Source organism: Electrophorus electricus, chromosome 10 (assembly GCF_041902795.1).
Source record: "Electrophorus electricus isolate QZ-2024a chromosome 10, ASM4190279v1, whole genome shotgun sequence".
NCBI lineage: Eukaryota > Metazoa > Chordata > Actinopteri > Gymnotiformes > Gymnotidae > Electrophorus > Electrophorus electricus.
The window spans coordinates 29,513,884-29,535,691 of NC_137506.1; the positions used below are offsets into that span (position 1 = coordinate 29,513,884).

Consider the following 21,808-nt stretch of genomic DNA (forward strand, 5'->3'; position numbering starts at 1 on the left):
ACTTTGCATTGACTTGTTATATTTTAAAATTGCTTTTAGACTGTCAAATGCACTGAAATGTGTTATCAGTAAGGAATAATGGTATTTGAATAATGTTCTGGCTCGGGGCGGGGGGGGGGGGGGGGGTTGCCTAAGTGAAATAAAAATGTTTGATTGTAGTTAAAATAACTGATATATGTCAATCTCTTTTCTGCAATTTAGCCTTTAAAAATAAGCTGCAGTCAGGATGACACCACATGATAAAGACCTATGATACAAGTTGAATTATAATTAATTCTAAATAATTAAACACACACACACACACACACACACACACACACACACACACATACATACATACATACATATATATATAAACTATTCTAAGTTTAAATTATAACTATGAGCAAATTATTAGATAGAAGAGATCTTATCAGGTCAACATTTTAAAATCATAACACATTTGAAATTTGAATACAGGAGACAAAAAGATATTTACATGCTGACACGCTGATGATTGGGAAAATATAACTAGCAGATTGCATCCATATCAGTGTATGTACATAATTTACAACAAACCACTACAGCGAAGACTTAGCATACATCAGGGGACCTCACTTAATGCAGTGTCATGCCCATGCAAATGGATTTAGCTCCCATTCATGGCATACATTAGCAAAATTGTTGACCTCCAATCATATACCTAATACATTCTAATCAAGGAGCCACTCAAATCCAGGGACATGGAAAGAAAAAGGAACAGCATCTCCTCCCACAGACAATGATACATTAGAGACCTTCTCATTCATAACACCCCATAGTCCCTGTTCTCACTGAGTCCTGCAGTGCACAGCCCTATTAACCCAGAGCAGAGCACCTCAAGCCAGACAGTTACCAAGGGCTTTGGACTTTCATTAGCAAAAGCTGCCATTCCGTTTTTACCTCTTGTTCATTGTTATGTTGGGAAGGGGGATGTGTGTGTGTGTGTGTGTGTGTGGTAGGGGGGGCTTTTCAGGCACCTTGAGAACCGCTGTAGTGTTTGGAATTGCTGTGCCCCTGTGCTCCCAGCGTCGCCTCAGTGTGTGTGAGTGTGTGCATGAGCATGTCTGCGTGTGTGTGTGCGGGCACACAGAGCAGTGCTGGCTTTGTGCTGCCTTACAAAGAACAGGAAACAAGGGAGTGGAAGGGGCTTCTCTGGGGTCAGTTCCATCAGTCCAGCTCCTTGGCTCCTGGCTCATGGATCAGGGTAGGAGAGCAGGCGCCCGTGCCAAGCTTCCCTCATGACAGGCCGTCATAAGTGTGAATGGGAATTAAAAACACTGTACGGGTGTTAACACCCACTTACTGCGTTACGATCCGCTTTGTAAGGCCCAGCCAAGCTAAACGATTTAGTGAGTTCTCTACTCCGTTCAAATTTATACCACTTATAGTGGGTTTAATAATTAACTCATAAGACAACCGAGATAAGAGAAAAGTGCAGGGAACGTACTAATTTCTGCAGAACGAGAAATTTGTTTGGTCCTGGGGTTGTTCTTTGGAATTCAGATGAAATGCCGCTTTAGTTCTGTTTTGATCCATGGAGTAGGAGAATGTTAAAAGATAAAAGGTAGAAGACTTTTAAGTCCTGTGATTTTGTATTAGTCTTAGTAAGTATCTTGTCCAATGACGTCTCACCTTTCCTGGGCTTTGCTGAGAAGGCATCTGCAAGTTCATCTGTGCATGGGTGTGTGTGCATGCCTACATACTCAATGAGGCTTGCAGGGTGTGGGAAGGAGCCCCAACATGGTAGGGCCCGGCTGGTGACTTTGGCTGACACCCAGGAAGACAATAGTGGCCCCATTAGTGCTAACGGGGACACACGTAACGGGATTAGGGCTCTGGTCACCGCTGGTGCCCTGGGTGGGGGTTGGACCACATGGGAAGCTGCAGCCTCTCGCAAACGCTGACACCCCCCCCCCCCCCCCCCCCCAAGCCTCCTTTGCCTTACCCTGAGAACATCCCACTCAATCACATCCCCCTGACACACTCAGCTACAGCGAGCCATTCACTGGATCCCCAGCTCCCAGGACTATGCCGGCCATTCCCACAGCCCACTCCAGAGGAACGCCCTCCGCTCGGGCTCGGGTCACCCTCGGAGCTTTGAGAGGGCCTATTCTTAGGAGTGGCGAGCGTCCGTGGTTAAGAGTTTATAGCCATGACCAGCCCTGCTCACTAGGACACAAAAATGTACGTAAGAATCCGTCCCTGGCGCTTACGAGGACGCACACAGGGAAAACGAGGAGCCATATAGGAAGGGGACAATTTTTTTTTGTCCCATTCTCTCTCTGTCGCCATCTCTCTCTCCCTCTCCTTGGCCAAATTCCTCAACTTTGCCCAAGACACCCAGTCAATTAATAAGACATCGTCTCCTCCCCTCCACAGCCCCTGCACAAGAGGCCACCCAGGAGACCTCACTAAAACAGCTCCTATGGTGGGCTGCTGGAATGCTGAACACTTTGGTTAGGGGGAAAGACTGAGAGAAGAATAGGAAAGAGCCCCATCATCGTACAGGAGGGCAGCCGGTCAAACCTGGAGCTCAACAATGGGAAATGTGGCCCAGTGCAGGATTCCACAGTTTCCCGCCCGAGTCCAGCTCCAAGTTAAAACCCTGGGTAGATTCAGACAAATGCAGTATCTTTTTCATTTAGCTACAACAAACATACCGTCACTAAAAGTCAACCCAAAAATGTGAAAAGGTTTACATGGTTTAAAGACATTTTACACAAATTTAATGCAGGTGGTTAATAAGGTCAGACAGCAGTGGACAGCAGAATATCCGTATGTTCAGTTGCTCATGGGGGAAAATGGTAATATTAGTAATAGAAATGGTAACATGCGAAAAGCAATCACAGTTCTACAAAATTCTCATATGATCCAAAACAAAGATCAAGGATCCAGAGACAAAACTTGGCACATGAAAAAGGGGCATTGTTCACCAGATAGGTCCACAGAAATAAATCAAACGCATACGTCACACATGTAATCCACCACTGAGCTTTAGTGACTGGTCTATATCTGTATTTTTTTTTTATATTGTGATATTTCAATTATATTGCTACACTTTGCAATTAAGATATACCTTTCAATATGATTAAAACACACTGATGAATTTGTCTAAAATTATTATTCGCTGGATTGTGTGCATCACGTTACACCAAAACGCCAACAGCTCATTCATCTGGAAAAACTGATGCTCACAGCACAAGTTTAAAAAATGTGATTTGATATTTAATAACATTTACAAAATCAAGAAGCAAAATCAGAACAGAAATGATAGTAGGTATTAGATAAACATTTTAGAAAAAAACCCCAAAACATTTGCTTTAACCTTGCCAAATTATGGCCCTTGTTAATGTGCAGTGAAAGCAGGACGAAAGATGCACACAAATACTTGTAACTTAGAAATATTTATTACATTTGACACTTGATAACATCATTATATAACCTTTGTTTAATAGGTATTCAAAACTTTAAAGCCCTTTATTCTTTTCATATACACTTCAAACATGTTCTCTGAAACTCAAAAACAAGCAAGAAACTCCTGCCAGCATGTCTAGTGAACACACGGGGAACATTCTCCCACAAGCACATGGAATCTGAGTTGAACTCAGTCTTGGGCAGTCATGCAAGATACCTAAATTTGCACGTTTTCTAACATATTTTAACAAACTTGTTCCTCGATTTTGAAAACAGCAAACAATCTCTAATTGCATGGGCTCTCATATATTGGAAAAACATTATTTTAAGAGGGAACCATTGTGCACATAAAGGAGTTTGCGATGTTAGGTGTATTAGTTTATGGCTTTGCAGCTACAAAATATATACATTAAAATCCACCATAAATACCCCTTTTTAATAATCATCTAATGATCCCATAACCCAATTTTAATAAATTAACAGATCAACATTTCTAGCCCAGCTAGATGACAAAAAGAATGCAATAAAATGACAACCTTTTACTCTCCAAGTTCAGGAGCCTTCTCTTCTGTGCAGAATAAAAGATCTGCTACTGCACAGTAAGCACTCCTAGATGAGCTAGGACAGAGGAGGGCCTTTATCAACATCTCCTGTTCAAGTAAATCTAGCTGAAATTGCCCTCAGAGCAAGCTAGCAACCGAAACCTGTGTAAACACTGCCCCTTGCTGGCTGCACTTGATTGCACAATTGGCTGTAAAATGGCATCAGGTGCCTTTATAAGCCTTTAAACTGCATGGCGCTCAGGCATCGGGTGTTGCAATGCAGTAAGTCTAAACAAGACAAACTTAAAATTAAACAATGAGGAGAGAACGGATGTACTGAATGCAACTTCAATCTCAAGCTTCAGTAAAGTGGCAGAAGAAATGTCGATGGAATTACCCTGAAGAAATTATATATGCTATTGGTTTGCACGGCCAACAATGAGTGTGTAGTGGCAGAACACAAGTGTGTGTGCATCCCTGTTACCCCCTTTTTAATCTGAGCAGAGGTCACAGTGATCGGAGTGATGTGAGGTTCCCATTTCATTTATTTGTAATGAATAGTCTGTATTGTTATTACAAAATTTGAAGATTCGGAAGAACAGCGATGCGTGTCCATACAGTCCATACAAAACAGCATGGATCAACTGTCAATACTCCTGCCAGAGGGAAGCACAATGTTTCTGAATTTCAGTACAAATTTGTTTTTTCATGATTGATGTTAAACAGAAGGTTTTGAAAGACTTGCTTACAATGAAATTTTAAGATCGGTTTTTGTTGTTAGAAGCTAAGGATTTGCATCGAGTTTCACTGCTACAGATCAAAGGTTTGGCAAAAAAAAAATCAAAAAAAAAAATCTAATAATCTCATGAAAGAAATATAAAATGAAGTTCTATGAATAATTTTTGCCTTCACATTGAAAGGAGACACTAGCCCACCTGTGGCTTCAGTGTTTTACAATACAAGAGAGAGAACACAAAATTTCTCAAGAGATGCAACAGATAAGCTCTGGAGGTGAGACAACACAACGTGGGAGTAGGCAACTTACACAACTGAAAGCTTGGCTACTTCCTACTTAAAACACTTAGCGTTGCCTTCTTCAGAAGCTTGATTTCACACACTGCCAAAACAGCAGAACTATTACATTCGCTTTACTCAACAGTGAAAACAACTGTTCAACAATTCTAGTTTGCTCACTCTGATAAAAACTAGAGATGAATGCCTTGTCTATGGCTTGTGGAAGCATATTAGAGGTAAATATTTGTTCCCTAGCCACTTTTAAAATGACAGTTCATCTCAAAATGACCCTAGACATGAAATTTTTTACCATACAAATTTGAAGTATTATTTTTATTCAATACAATATCCCATAAAGCATAAAACCTTCAATTCCATAAAAAGGAAAGGAGCTGGATTCCCTTCAAACACAGCCTAAAGAGGCTGCAGCGTGCAGGTTTAGATGCGCTGGGAGATATGGAGATGTCCCCTCCGCCCACATCATGGCGGGCCGGCGTGCCCCACCTCCGCGGGCAGATGAAAGCGCGAGCCGGCGGACATGACCGCCGGCAGCGCAGGGGGATATGTACTTACGCAGGGCCCCTCTGGAACAATAGCAGGAAAAAGGGCCACAATTAACCAGCTCCTGAGAGCATTAAAGTAGGCCAACAATAACTTGCGATGAAGGAGTGCTTGGATCAAAGGAACGAGCTCTTTTCAAGGGCACACGGTTAGGATGTGTGCTCTCTCCACCCTAGCAAACGGTAAATGGTACCCACTAGCATATACATGAAGGCCTCACGCACGCAGCCGGACCCAAGGCTTTTTAAGAGCTCGGGAGGACGGCTACTGGAACAGCAGGAGCACAGCAGGAGTGCTTTAGAGATGAATGAAACGGTAGAACGGAGTTCTGACCTACCAGCCTTAGGAAAATGCGAAGGAGTCTAGAGTCTTTGTGAAAGCCAAATTCTCAGGTGTTTCCTGAGGCTATGAAGCAGTGACCACGCTTCTGCCCATCTCTTCCCTCGGTGTTCCCGCGTGCCTGTCCTTGCTGAAGGACTCTGAGCTGCTTAATCTCCCGGGGGAGGAATGGCATGGCGGCAAAGCAACGGATAAAGCCTCAACTCCCCGAGGAGTCCAATGTGGGGCGCGCACACATATCCTATTCTATTAATACACCCAAACAGCCACAGCAGGGCAAGAAGGAAGGGACTCAGCAAGAGGCACAGAGTGGGGCAGGGAGTGGTGGAACCGCGTGCAAGCCTCAGCGAACAGCTCTCAGCACTAGCAAAGTGGGCAGAGCTCTGCCCGCACTTATTGCTCATCTGCTGCCATGTCACGTGGGCAGGAGCACCAATGGACCAAAGGAGCTGTGAGTGAGTGAGTGAGTGAGTGAGTGAGTGAGTGAGTGTGTGTGTGTGTGTGTGTGTGTGTGTGTGTGTGTGTGTGTGTGTATGCTGCCTTTCACATTTAAGCTGGATGTCACGGCTTGGCTAGGCACGCACACACCGGAAAACGTGCGATTGTTTAAAACACTAAAGCTCCTTGTGAAAATGACTGACATACAAGCTGCGAAGCTTTAAAGAGCCCTAATGAGGCGTGTGTTTTTGTTCTCCTTTTCTTTTACTTTCCCCCGCCTCTCTCATTTATAATGCGTAACAGACCCTAGCAAACCAGGTCTGCTCATAAATGTAATACTAGAGGAAGAAAAGGGGCCGTTTTTGCATAGGACGCCAACAGCAAGTCAGTAATGTTGATGCATTCACACTTAAATCAAATCCTGCTCTTAGCAAGGAAGTAGACACATGCTCAGCCATCTGTGCAGGACGCATGATACGAGGCAACTGGGCGTACGCTTGATGCATCTGAGCCCTGTTCAGACAGTGAAGCTACATGCTACCTTTTGTTCTGTGGATTATTCTGATGAACTGCTAATTTGTCATTACATAGACACTAGACATTGTGTCATTAGACACATAGGGATACAGGTGTACCTGTGGGAGAGCACTTCACTTAGTTTTATAATAAATAAAGTAATCATCTCATAGAACTCTAAAGGTGCAATACATTTATAGGGCTCTCTTGTTAGTCTTATTACTGACTTGCTGCTGGTCACTTAGATTTACCCCCTTCTGATACGACAGAGGTTAAATATGACCACTGGAGAAAATAATGTTTTTTCCTTAGTGCTGAACAACTGTGAGTCTGTATGCCACAATGCAGCCATTTCCCTTCACCTACAATCTTACTCATTTCACCAGCATTCATTATCCTGCCAACAGCTAGGCTCAAGCATAGCCTAAATCCACTCACCAATAAAATCTTAGCCCCAACTAAAAATCATTTCAGACAACAAACAGCCAGAGACATTCCAATGCTGGAACTGGAACCGAGAAACAATGCTTGGCTGATTGCATCCTCTTTACGCTGTTTTGCCTCTGTCTAGCACTATGTGCTGCAGCACTGTGGCTTGCCCCGCAACCTCTCTCTTCTGCATCAAGAGTAATTTCAAGTACAAAATAACCCTCTTTACTGTCAAACAGTTCCCCCCTGTTACCTGGTGAAACATTATATATGCGGAAGAGGCTGTTGCCTGTTCTTCGTTGTCAAAGGTAGAAAATGATTTGTCTGAATTCTCTCAGACAAAATCGGTGCTACTTCACTGTTCAGTTTGGTTTGGAAGAAGCCTCAGACTGATAAGCCTGTGCACGCAAAACCACTGAAAAGCTACAGTACCCTGTATTCCTGACCTGTGCTGAGGTCAGTGAGAACAATTGTCACAAACTGTTTCTAAAGGACATCCTCAAACTTTCACAGTCTAATTGACCACATATAAGAATAACTTAACATATAAACAGTAAACCTTATTTTATAAACCTTTGCATTTATATTCTTTTAGAATAAATACTCCATTTCTTTTCTGTTCCTTTTTTTTTTTTTTTTTTTTGCAGAGCTTAAAATTGGCAGGACAGCACGGAAACTAGGTCCCAGGAAACTGTCCCACGCTTTCCCGAATGAACCTCATCTTGGTGGGTGAGCTGCACCAGACGCAGAGGCCCGGTCACCTGGGTGAGGAGCGTGGGACCAGGCCAGCTCCCGACCCGGGATGAGCTCGTTTTCACAGCCCCCCCCCACACTCCTGGGCCCTGCTCCGTTCCCCCGTCTATTGCTGGCGGAAGGCTCAGGCGGCTCCGGGTGAGCACGCAGGGGACAGGGCGCGGTGGAGTGTGGCCCTAGGGAGAGAGAAAGGGTGGTGGCCTCCGATGGGCTCACTCGGAAAAGTGGAAGGCGGAGCGGGGCTGGCTCTGCGACGGCTCGTCGTCGGGGCCCGGCGGGAGGGGCGTGTGGATGGACAGCAGCGGCAAGGCGGGCGTCCCGCTGCCGGGTGGGGTCTTCTCCTGAGACTGCGAGGACGAGGAGGAGGAGTGTGTGCTCTCGCTGGAGCTGCTGCGCGTCTCTGTGCTCGTGCTCGTCTTCTTCATCTTCCTGCGCTTGGCCAGAGGGGCCTTGTCCACCGTCTGCAGCCGGAAGCCCTCGCGCTTGCACTTGTTGAAGGCCTGCGGGGAGGGGGGAAGCCACACCACACTACTTCACAAAGAAGCCGTGCCGCATATTTTGTAAATTCTGCATCATTCTGATCTGGACCGTGAGGATAATCTTAATTAAATGGGCCCTCTGTCCCCATCCGTCTCTTACGTTGAAGGTGACTTTGACGCAGGTGTGCACAGAGGCGGTGGACGTGCCCAGGATATCGGGGGTCATGAGGGGGTTAGAGGAGAGCTGGCTGTCATCCTGCAGCCAGGCATTGTAGCGCAACTCGCACATCTTTAGCCGCTTGGTAGGGTCCACCGTCAGGAGCTCTGTACAGGTTGCGGGCGTGCGCGCGCACACACACGAATCACTACACATGTATAGTTGCTCCCATTCATTTGAGCAAATGTAACTCGTGCAGAGAGTACGGCTGAAGGTGCGTTCTGTGCCACCCTCACCCTGAATGAGCTCCTTAGCCTGCTGGGACACGTTCTTCCAGGCCTCCCCCTGGAAGGAGAAGTCTCCTTGCTTGATCTTCTTCATGATCTCCTCGGCACTGGTGCGGGTCAGACTCTTCTCCTGACACTGGAAGGGCACCTGACCGGACAGCATGGTGTACTGCAGTAAAAACACAGAATGTGGCAGATGAGTCACGCCGGCACTCGATGCTTGGCAACAGAGCATCAACTGCTTCCACACTGATCCCAGAGTCCGGCATGTAACTGCAAGGCATGGAAAAACGAGCGGATATGCAGATGCTGTTATACCACGTTAAACTGATTAGGAAACAAGCAGCAAGTGACTGCGGCAATATTGCAAATGCAGAAAAACGCAGTTCAGATCGTAAAGTCATCACCTTTTCAGGCCAAGACTATTAAAAAAAAATTAAGAGAGTCACTTTTTTGCTTCCTTTGTTTCCAGCTTTTGCTCAGTAAGAAAGAGTCTGCTACCTGGAGACAGGAGAGATACAGGAGAGAGGTAAAGGCACAGAAAAATGCAGTTTTGATGAGATTCAGAGTGGTTGCTCTTCTGGTTGATGTACAATTGTTTGTCACTGAGCATAAAATAGAAAAAAAAAAACAACAACACTAAGACAGAGCCCAGAGTGCGCTCTCTCCCTCTCTCTCTATAGCATGCAGCACTGTAGGGCCTCTCAAAGCCTGTCTGAGAGCATCTTATCAGTGCCATCCACTCCACTACTTGCTCACCCCCCAGGGGTTTATGGCAGCTCTTCCACACACGTGCACACACAGAGACAACGATCGAGAGAGAGTAATGAAACACATCATGCAGTGCAGAGCCAACTCCAACAGTGCACAAACACCACAGACAGCATTCACAGAAACCAACAGTGAAAGCTACGTTGGGCACGTTCTCATAAAAAGACTCAACCCTCCAGAGTGGCTCAGCTGCTTATTTCCTTCTCAGAAGTGCCCATAGCCGGTCAGAAGGTCACATGGCCACGACGCCTTATAGGGCTCTCACCAGTATGACGCCCAGACTCCAGAGGTCACAGGACTCGTCGTAGCCGTCGTATGTGAGGATCTCGGGGGCGGCGTACTGCAGGGTGAAGCAGGGCGTCTTCAGGAGCTGGTCGTCGGGCGGTTTGAGACGAGCAAAGCCGAAGTCGATGACCTTGATCTCGGAGCTCTCGCTCTCGTCGGTGAACAGCAGGTTCTGGGGGACGGGGGAGGCGGAACACCCACTGCAGTACATGGCAGACTAGCTTTTAACACATCGTTAACTTCTCAGACTCAAGCAAAGCCCGTTAACTTATTAAACCAGCCAGTTGAAATATAGACACGTGAAGTATATTCTTTTATGTTCGTGTGCTTGCTGAAAATAGAAGTGACAAAAACCTCATTGCTGGCCTTTATTTAATCATCATGTTTTGTTCTTTAAAAATTAACACATGACAGCACTTTGAGACAACAGCTACAGAGGACAGTAGATTCACACAGAATTAGCCTTTTTTTCCTTTGGGCGTCTGCAGAGGTGGATGTGGTCAGTGTGGATTTGCGTTGAATGTACTTTCAACAAAACTGTCATACTTGTTATGCAACCCAAAAGACACAGCTACTGTTATCCTTCAGTCTGAGAAACACCCTACACCTCCTTGTTGATCTTTAAGCTGTTGCAAATGTTTTTGTGTTTTTTTTTCCCCTCTTATCTCGCTTGGAAGAGTGTGAATCCTAGTCAGAAAATCACAACTCAAAGAATTAAACTGATATCATCTTGCTCAGCTAAGTGGACATATTTGTTCTTGTTCCACAGTGTCACGGTTGGCCCCTCCTAGCATCCCGTCACCTTGGCAACCCTGTCTCACGTCTTTTTTCTGCTTCCTGGCTCCATTTGTTCTGCCCATCGGTTGGTTTCCCCCTCCCGTCTTTAGCTTCAGCTGGTTCTTGTTTCCCCTCTAGTTAGCCCTCATTACCGGGCGTATTTCTACCTCGGGTTTCTCCAGTCTTGTGGCTTGTCGTTGTCCTGTTTACACGCTGCCTGTGTTTGTTTGTCCTAGCCTCCGTGTTCTCTGTTCTAGTTGTTGATTATTTGCGTGTTCATGGTTTGCTTGTTTGTTCGTTTGTTCTTTTCTGTGTATGATGTACTCTGGATCTACTCATGCTGACTCTGTAACCCTGGACAGTTCTACTGACCATGATGTTGGACTTGGCCTTAATAAATCTCGCTGTTCTCAGTGTTTGTGTCCACGTCTTATTTGCTCAGCGTTACATGCAGAATATTTGTGCAAAGGGCTTTGATCAGAGGAAACGATATCTTTCTTTTTATTGTCAGGCTATTGTTTGCCAAGTGGACATCCCAAATTCCACTCAACTGATTGGTTAACACTATTATGTCTTAAACTGCTCAAAGGTCACATGGTGGGGGTGGACTGTATTATTTGGTCCATCCTGCACAGGCAAGAATGGCCTTTGTTATCTTCACAGATAATAGAGTGGTATTTTCCTTTGTGTACTTTCTAATTTGCAATTTAATTTGTATAACCTCATTATAGCCTTTATCCAATGATGCTGTGTAACCAATTAGAGTATGTAACACTAACAAATCCCGTATTGCCTTTAACCCCTAGAAAAGCTTAGCTTTCTAGACAGTGTTCTAGATTGTAAATGCAGAAATTCTAACCATCAAGAACTACTGTCTAAGAACCAGTTTTATTACTGACACCAATTCTCTCTAAAGTATTCATTCTCTGCTATACACAATTACTGGGTTAAATGGACAAATGGTAAACTTCTGACAAAGAATGTTATTTTAAGCACAAGGAAATTTATAGTTGTTTGCATATTTTCATAAACTTAAAATTTGGAGTCATAATTTTGTTACTTACACCTCTTTCTGACATTAAGTGTAGGTAAGCAATGGTAAGGGTAAATAAACAGAACCCTAAAACAACCCTACATTCACAAGTCAAAAGAGATACCCTTTCATGACCCTTTGTTTAAACAAAGTTAAATGAAACTGCAGCATTTGCCAGTCCGTCACTCATGTAATTACACTGTATATCTTGATGGCCAATTCTGCTGTGAACACTTCACCTTTAGTACATACACGCCTTCGGCTCCGAAACACACTCGTCCCAAATCGCACGTATAGGCTTAAGCTGCACTGGCCCACGACTCCTGTAATGTCATGTGATCGTCTGGGAAAGCAGCAGCCGTTATGTGACGACTTGTGAGACGGGAATTCCAGCACCTACAGGGCGAGCCAGCATGAGCAGGGTCTCGGCGGAGGGCCAGTACCTCGGGTTTCAGGTCTCTGTGAACCACGCCCACGTCGTGCATGTGGCTGACGGCAGACACCAGCCTGCGCATGATGCGGCTTGCCTCCGTCTCGCTGAAGTGCTGCTTCCTCCGGATCCGCTCGAGGAGCTCACCCCCACGCAGCAGCTCCAGGACCAGATACGTATGCAGCTGCACAAAATCACAAACACCCCAACACACGCACGAGCGTCCAAGCAAACACACACACACACACAGAGACACAAAATTGCGTGAGAAGAGTGTGATGAAAAAACCAGGGAAATCTTCATTAGCCCAGGGGCAGGGGAACAATGGTTGGGTGGTGTAGTGCTGCATTATGCTTTTCATCTCGGGAGTGGCACTATATGGAAGCTGACACACACACACAAACACACACACACACCCTCCTATTTTCAGATCTGAAGGGGTGTACCACTGACTCAAATTTATTATTATATTGAAAAACACAACATTCCATCTGGCACAGAAACCGTACCCCGGTCTAACCTCACACGCACACATGACATCAACAGACATGAGACTACGAGCACACAAACAGAACATCTTTTCCAGGCGGTCTGAAGCGACAGACCAACCTTTTTTGCCCCTGTATCTTGTACAGAGCATGTAATTGATTGAAAAACAGATAGGGAGCCGCTATTGCTGGGAGGGTTTGGACCATGAATGTAGGGCAGTGTTGAGGAGAGTTAGGATTTAAGCACTTTTACTCTGTCTGTTCCACATTCCCTGACTGAATGAGGCTGCAGCAAGCCTGGAATGGTTCTTACAGCCCTAAGGCCTCTGTCTTACACACACGCACACACGCACACACGCAGTACCCTACTTGGTCATGGTAGATTTCATGCAGCTTGACTATGTTGGGGTGTCCATCACACAGCTTGAGAGCAGCTATCTCTTTCTTGGTCTGGGCCTCCATTCTTCAAGCAGAGAAGAAAAAAAAAAGTTTATTTAATCAATTGCTTCGTTGAAAACAGACCTTCAACAGAGGGCTGTCCGTGCAAAAACAGGGCCTGCTGTTCACATCGATGGCATTGTGTTCAGATGTACTCCAATATTAAAGAGATTCTGTATTCATTTTCCCCCACTGTGATATATGCCATTATATAATCTAATATTCTTGAATACAACAAGATATGTTTACATCATAAAATAATGTTTCATGAAGCATATCAAGGTTGCATCAAAATATCATTTGAAGGCTTAAAAATGTATAATTCATGTGAAATACACAACAATTCTGCAAATATTAGAGGCCTTTCATGTTTGCGTGTAGTGCATGGGTAGTACCTTTTGCTAACAATCTTTACTGCATATTTCTGTTCACTCTTCTTGTGTGTGCACTGCCTGCAGATGGAGAAGCTGCCTTCCCCGAGTGCCACCTCCTTGAGGTCCATCTCGTAGTTCATGTAGAAGGGGGAGTCCTGTACCACACGCAACACCTTTCTCAGCAACAGCGCCTCAAATGACCCGCCTGGCAGAGTCCCCCGTGCTGCACAGGTAAGATGCGGGTACCTTCATCATGGCGCAGCGTGCGACTGCAGCAGCCCCGGGCCTGTCTGCTCCGCCACACAGCTGGGCAGGTTCATCCATCACCACATTCCTCTTAAAAAGGATGGAGGGAGCTATGAAGGAGTAGCCCTGCAACGCATGCGCACACAGGCTGAATTGAGCAAATATCTTGAGCAGACATAGATGAACGTACTATTTCAACAAGAATTACAAAAATGTTTTGTTTGTTTTTTTAAACTGTGATGCTTGCAAATACTTAAGAGGCCATGTCTTTACTTGCCAGATGTAGATTACAAATTTTACATACACAATTCCTACAATATAAAAACAAATTGTACAAACAAAAAAATAAATGTTTGCGACTCCAGTGACCTGACAGTTAGACAGGAAGACCCTTGTTCAATCGAGCACAATCAAAAAATTGTTCACTAGACAGAACGGAAATCTGGAATGACACAAAATAGAAAGGACCACTGGCTACTACAGGTGTAATGGTTTCAAGTATTGAAGAAAAAAAAAATAATTGTTGTGCCAATATTCCACTTGGTCTCTTCCTATGGTCTCTCATATGCTATACATTTTTGCATGCCACTTTGCAATTTTTATTTTTTAATAAAATCATTATTTTCTGAGGCAAACTAACCTGTATAGTTCATAAGCATACCTCAGAACAAATCAATACATTTTACAACACATTAAAAACCAAACTAAACAAAGACCTTATTGGCTACATTTAATTCAGACCGGAAGCCAAATAACCTAAAGTTTTGACCCAGACTCCCGGGAACCCATCGCCCATGCTGAAAAGCCAGAGTCTGAAAGTCACCATTTGTTGTCCATCTGTGATAACTGCATCATCTGTGGCGTTTCGCTCTGCTGTCACTGGCTACGAGACCCAGACGCCTGCAGCTGTGGCCTCCGCATCAGGAGGAGGAGTGCATGGATGGACGGAAGGATGGAGGGATGAATGGATGAAATGCTCTCAACTGCCAAGCCGGGCTGTTTGATTGCTCTGCTTTTCAAATCGCATCTCGGTCCTCTAATGCAACTTAATTTGGTTTTGTGAAGAGTTTTGGGTTGGGGGGGGATGAGACGAGACACACAAGTTGAAAGTTATCACCGCAGACGCAATCGCTGCAACGCCTGCAAATTATGAAGGATCAAAATTCCAGAGTACATGAAAGGGAAGCATTTAAAAAAAAAAAAGCCATGCTGAAGTTGGTAATCAAAGGTTGAAGGAGTAATTGAGGCAGGCATGGTTATTCTAGCAGACGCCAACCTTTCATTGCATGACAGTGTCGTTAATGGAGCTATTGATCCTGCCGAGTGGAGGATCCAGAAGGCAATCATAGATATGATCCCATTCAATGACGCCGACATCAGCTGGCTTCATGTTATAGGCAACATCATGGTTCAAGTCGCATCAAAAATAGTCATTCACATCTGATACTCAAATCCATCTCCACATCAGCATAATTACACGTCTCTAAACAGCCCTCCTGCTCGTTTCAATACCAACACAGACAGCCAGGCTTGCATTATTTACAAGATCATTATCGAACGTCAAATACCGATCTTTACTTCCCCCAAAAGGCAAATAGAGGGTCAACTTCACAATCACACAAACTAACCTTATCAAATGGCCTATCTCGTGTAAAAATCAGCCCAAGTGTTCAACATTCTGAAGCAAAATCTAATTACAGAATATTAGCTCAGAAGGCAGAAATTTCATGTTAACATGAACAAGTGTACATTTATGCATTTATTTATAGTCAGGCCTTCATGCCTCTCACCTGGAAGATGCGGTCGCAGTTCTGTGGGAGTGCAGCAGGGGAGTATGTGGGGTCCATTTCTGTGAATTCCTCCGCAAAGTTACTCACGTCCAGCTCATCCCGGATGACTGGCTTAAAGGGAGCCGGGACATTCTTGGCAGCCAAATCCTCCCAGTTAATTTTCTGAACGAGACAAGAGTATTTTTGTTCACTGTGCCGTTTTTGTCTGATCCTCAGTCAAGAATTTCCACAAATGCTTTTTTTTCCGTGCCTGGTAAAATGGGTGGCTCTTCACATTCTGGGCCCCTGAGAGCCCCGAGCCCAGCCTTTTCTTTGGATCTTTAATGAGGAGCCGCTGAATGATGTCTCTGGCCAGCGGCCCCATGTCCTTGGGGTATGGAGGATCCTTCTTCAGGATTCTCCTACAAATGAAGTGAGGGAGGATGGGATGTAACGCTAACAAAAACCCCAGTTTCTTTGGTTTTCAGTGTTGATCATATATTTTAGAGCAAAACTAGCCTAACACAGCGCATGGAGGAAGCAAGCGAAGCGTGCGGAGTTTCGCAATACTCTTACACTTTCTAAACCCAAAGTGGTATCAGCTCAAAGACCAGAGAGCAAGTTCCAGAAAGGAGTGAAAAGGATGGATAATAAGTCTCATGCTGCCATTGCCAGTAAGTTTTTTAACATGTGGCAAGCTTCAGGCTGTTACAGGTAACGGGAGATGACTGGCATCAACAGTCCACATTACAAAACTCATGTAAGGGCATATGTATTTTTACTTGGCTATGTCAGAGTGGGAGTTCTCATCTCCATCCACAGTGAAAGGCGATCCACCGGTCATGAGCTCATACATCAGAACTCCCAGACTCCACCAGTCCACGGCCTGCAACGGTACCGGCGGATCAAACAGCAGCTTCACTTCCCTACCTTTTTCAGATTTAATACACATGTAATGCACATAACACATGTTGTTGGGTAAAAAAAATCTCAGCCCAGCACAGCAAACGGCCGAAGAACATGGAATGGAAGTGGGACAAAGAGGACCAGAGGCCTGTACCTTGTTGTGTCCATATTCCCCTCCTTCTACGATCTCAGGGGCCATATACTCTATTGTGCCGCAGACGGAATAAGCCCTCTCTACCTACAAGGCAGAGAGTGCAGGAAAGGTCAGAAGAGAAAACACCCGCACGTACACACTTCTCAGTCTTGGCTATAGGTAAAATGCAGCCCATATCTTTGGACTGCCCAGATTGCTATGCCTCCATAAAGCATAGCAACATAAACAGCGAAGCTAACGAGTTTGACAGAGCAGAGCATGCCCGGGCAAGCACACGCGACGTAAACGCTCATCCGTTAGCAGAGATGAGGTGTGACTCGGCTGAGACTTGATTGCGCTTCGAGTCTCAGTACAAACCCTGAAAGTCCGCCCGACACCTGACCGTTTTAATCCAACAGTCTTTTCTTCTGCTACGTTATTTCTCCCGTCGCACGGACCTTCGGTCCGACCTCGTGGGTCTCACCTCCTGCCCTCCAGCTCCGAGCTCACCTCCCAGCATTCATCACTGGCTTTTGCCTACAGTGTGATGCTGACACACCGGAGCGTCACCTGCTCTAGTCCATGCTCCATAGCTCAATCTCTCAAGCCACAAGCTACTTATTGGCAGTAAAGTATTGCTTTCTCTCCAGCTAGAAACTATGTATAATGTTTTTGCCTCACCTCGTCAAACTCTTTGCTAAGCCCGAAGTCCGTTAAGACGACGTGTCCATTTGAGTCTAGGAGAATGTTCTCCAGTTTTAGGTCTCTGTAGACAATCCCCAGCTCAAAAGAAATACACATAATTTTTTACTGTAGTCATTTTAGTGATTTTTTTTTTTTTTTGCAGAAAATGACAAAACCAAACAAAAAATAATTCTGTTCAGTTTGTCTTTTTTTAAATATCCCTGAAATCCTTCTTTAGCTGAAGATGTAAATGTAACTGAAGATAAATTAAGAATCACAACAGCATCATCACAACTGCACATACATCTTAAAATGCTGCGATTGACCAATATCGTATGTGACATCAAATTTGTTTAATAAAAATGTGTTCAGTGAAAGTGAAAACTGAATTTATTCTGTCTGTTTTGGACCAAGCAGAAAGCCCCACGGGCAACATCTCCCCACCCCTTCAAAAATTAGAGATTATTCCCTGCACAAAAGAAAAAAATAGTACTCCTCCCCTTACAATAAACAAAACCTTTGGTACATTTTAGATAACACAAGCTATTTTTGTGCTCATTAATTTGCATGCCCTGGATACTTGATCGAATAAAAAAAAAAAAAAAAAATGGGGCAGGAGGAGGGAGAAGGAAAAGGCCTGGTGACATAATGAAGCAACTACTTTTACATCTCCTCTAAACCCACGCTTACTTCAATCACGACACATTTCAGGTATTCCCTGTTCAAGATCACAAAACATCACACATGGTAATTAAGGACTAGACCTTAGTTATATCACACGGTTGTTGCCCTGCTCCTTACCTGGTGCAAGTGCTCGAGCGCCAGTGCGATCTCTCCGCTGTACAAAGCAACCTCTTGCTCTTTGAAGCGGACCCTTTGCACCAAGTGTGTGAAGAGCTCTCCCCCATTCACATAGTCTGCAATCAGAGCCTGGCATCAGCCTAAACTCACTGCTGCTTGCAAATGCCTTCATTTTTGTAACATAACAGCTCTGCTATGGCTTTAGAGCTCTCTAATACAGCAAACAAAATGACTCTGAATAAACACACCCATTTGAAAATGTGTTGTAACCTGTTGTCAGTAGATTCCAAAATAGTCATTCATTTAACAAGTTTCAATATATCATTTTTTTTAAAAGAATTTAAAAAGGGAAACTTAAAAGCCAAGTGTGCTGCCCTAGTACCTGGTTTCGCTATTTAAGGAGACCTGCATGCATGACAAAGTCTCAACATTGCAAAATCGATCATTTAACGGACAACTGCAGGCTGAATGCTCTTCGCTGGTCGTGATGCACCCCAGCTCAAGACCCCAGCACCTGCACGCAGGATGCAACAATGGTTTCGGCAGAAAACCGGAGCGGGAGCAGAGCTGAGGGGACGTACCCAGGATGAGGTGCAGCTTGGTATCTGTCTGGAAGGCGTAGTGCAGGGTGACGAGGAACGGGGACTGCCTGATGTGCTCCAGGACCTGCCTCTCTGTGCGCGTGTGCTCGGCCGTCTTAGCCTTCTGCACGATGGTGGCTTTCTTCAGCACCTTCATGGCATACAGCTTACCTGAGTCGTGTCCGCTCACCTTGCGTACCAGGAACACCTTGCCGTAGGCTATGGGTAGACAGCGGTCAGCGACCAGGCCTGGGGGGGGGGGGGGGTAAAGAGAAGAAGGGGAAGGTAGTGCATGCTGGGACTCACCTCCTGTGCCCAGGACCTTCAACAGCTCAAAGTTCTCGATGCCCACGCGCTCCACGTGGCCCGTCAGGTTAGCTGGGGTGAGAATCAAAAAGAAACACAGCCTGAATTTAGTGTGCTTCTAACCAAGAGGATGATCTTAGTTTAGATTATGCAGTAATTTAATAAGATGTATGCATATTAAGTAGATGTGATGCAAATAGCGGGCTGAGGTGTGCATATTAAAAGGCCCTCTGTTTCTATGCATCTAGTTACCGCTGCTGAAAAAAAAAATTGTGTGAACATTTTATTTCTAAATACAGAAAACATGCAGAATGCTTCAGCCTTTTGTAAATAGCTGTCACACAAACTTATTTTTGGAGCTCAAAGTATCCTTTCATGAGGATGTTGTAATAAAAGTACGAAAGATTCACTTGTCAAGATAGTTTCCCTTCTCATTTTCATTTTAGAAGAATGGAAATAAACGTAACTGTTCAATAACATCCGGGACTGTTGCATTTTCTGAAGATCTTCGTTTCAGGCGCTGTTTACCTTTGCCCTACTTTACCATGTCCAGCATGTTGATGTGAGGGACTCAGGGCATATCGAAGTGAATGAAGACTGTACGTGCATGTACGAGTTATCTGAGAAAGGAAGGCATGCACATTCGCGTACTGTGTGAAGGTTCGAGCTGTGTGGTCACATGCTCCTCTTGTGGCTGCAGTGAGATTGCCCACTTAGTGTCACGCTGAGCGTGCTTCGACACAACACATCGACCTCATGCTGCATCTAATCGCCTATGTCCCCTTCACTCTTAATACCACAGCAGACGACCGCATGCCGAAAATAACAACGCACTTATTTTGACCAATACTGTGAATTGGCATATTATAAGTAATTAAAATAAGTTTCCTGCATTTTACAAATAGTCTCTTTGTGAAAACTATCATTTTCCAATGGATTTGTCATAATATTTGGTAGCAGTGAAAAGCAGTATTTATTTTACACTGCACAGTGGACTCACAAACACACAACAAACGGGCCTGTGCGGGGATAATTAAAATGTCAGTTCCACAGTCTTGCCTACTGGCGTGCAATTACAGACAGCACTTTTATGTGCTTCTATCTCAGCTTCAACCTAGAAGCATTGCTATGTAATAACATGCAAGTTAAATGTTGACTTAACACAGGACACAGAGGAGAATGTAGCCTATGTTTAATGCAGGCTTTTGGGAAAAGATGGATACATAGTGAATCCCTGGGCTGCACACAGTATTAAGAATGCTGTCAGAACTTTACTGTTATTTATCAATACGCCTGCTATAATTGGCATCTGATTATGATTTTTTCCTTTTGTACATAGTGTTGTACAGCTTCAGAGAAATTACCTTTACCTGAGCCTCACAACAAGCATCTCAGTCCTGAACATACCTGACAAGTACACTTTCATTTAACTTGATCATTTAGAGACCTTTTCTAAGCATCGCTCAAAGCAACCATTACCATACAAACTCATATTAGCACACGGTCAAATGCTTGAAAACAACCCAGGGACCATTTTCTCTAGACATTTGAAGACGAAACTGTGTGAACAAGTTACACATGCCTAGTAGCAAGTATATTGTATATCGATAAGTAAATTGAGAAACAGGACACACCTTACAGCTTTGACATGCGCTTGAACAACTGCTCAACGGTGCAGATGGGTTAGACCCTGCCAGACAAATTAGCTGGCTTGAGTATTTATATAAGTAGTACTATTACGAAAACGTTTAAGACGTTGAAAGCTACACGACACTAACCTAATGACAAATGGTATGCACACCACTCAAAGACTAGCTAGCCCTAGCAAGCCAAAGGCGAGGTAAGCTAACGTAACAGCAAAATTTGACTTTTTCCAGGCCTAAACGAAGCGGCTATAGAAAAGGCAGACAACTGTTCGGTGGTGAGATAAAGGATATCCAAACATTACTGCCATTTCAGCTGACTAGCCGAGTGTACTACAGTGTTACTGGGGACCGTGCCTGCGCCGAATGTTCAGATGGCGGTTTGAGCTAGCAAGCTAGCTACAGAGTAAACTGGGTGCCTGGCCGGTGACTTAAAATATCACCCGAGGATCAAGTATGATATCGTATTATTAACTCACCGTTTGTAAGTTCATGTTTCACAGTGACCACTTCACCTTCTCCGGATAAGCCTTCCCTCGAAGACGGCATTTTTCCAGCGCCAGTTATGTTTTCCTAGCTAGCGGCGAACGGGTCTGATCAACGAGGAGTCTGTAATAACGAATTCGGCGACTTACACTAATCCACTAACCGAGTTACAACAAAACAATCAGGACAACACACACATATCGTGTGGAGTAACCGCATGCTCGCAGGGAGTTTTAAGCAGAGTTAGGGAAACTAGCTGAGCTACGACACCTATAACGTTACCTACTACTGCACCAAGCCCATTGAGATAACACTACACGCTCGACCAAGCCCCCTAAAGAAACGCCTCTCCCAGAGTCAAGCGATTACTTTCATCTCGATAAACATTAAGGCAGAGTGTCATTTTGCCCTTACGTTTTCACATGAAAATCCCAGTTGTAATAACAGCTACGTGACAGACCTAATTAATCCGATAAAACATTGCTTACCACCCCTGTTTCTGGACTACACTTATACTGTACAAAATGTGTTTTCCTGCTCTAACACATCCATTTTACATTCATGATGGCCTTTTGAATCAGCTAGCTAGTAAGCTAACAAATATATGTTGTAAGTAAAACTAAAATATATTATGGGGTAGACAGGAACTGACATACAGACGAGACGTTAACTGCAATGGTGGATATTGAATATCAAGTGTTGCGAAA

The 21,808-nt window shown here is 44.5% G+C and overlaps 1 protein-coding gene across 5 annotated transcripts; it reads right to left on the minus strand.

The window, feature by feature from the left end:
* Positions 1-3,406: 3,406 nt before the first annotated feature.
* Positions 3,407-21,761, minus strand: rps6ka5 (ribosomal protein S6 kinase, polypeptide 5). 5 transcript variants are annotated; one of them, XM_027004817.3, is made up of 18 exons: positions 21,516-21,761; positions 21,095-21,224; positions 18,973-19,044; positions 18,667-18,885; positions 18,086-18,201; positions 17,282-17,383; positions 16,622-16,705; positions 16,344-16,447; positions 15,833-15,983; positions 15,583-15,744; positions 13,793-13,918; positions 13,568-13,701; positions 13,104-13,197; positions 12,260-12,430; positions 9,987-10,178; positions 8,960-9,119; positions 8,667-8,830; positions 3,407-8,527 (listed from the first exon to the last, which is right to left on the minus strand). In XM_027004817.3, the coding sequence occupies exons 2-18, from the start codon at positions 21,162-21,164 to the stop codon at positions 8,240-8,242; spliced, it is 2,409 nt and encodes an 802-aa protein (XP_026860618.2). In that variant the 5' UTR covers positions 21,165-21,224; positions 21,516-21,761; the 3' UTR covers positions 3,407-8,239. The 5 variants fall into 5 exon arrangements, with proteins under 5 accessions (XP_026860618.2, XP_026860617.2, XP_081578207.1 ...); XM_027004816.3 differs by having other exon boundaries at positions 21,095-21,761; XM_081722081.1 differs by lacking the exon at positions 17,282-17,383 and having other exon boundaries at positions 21,095-21,761.
* Between the last annotated feature and the right edge of the window lie 47 nt (positions 21,762-21,808).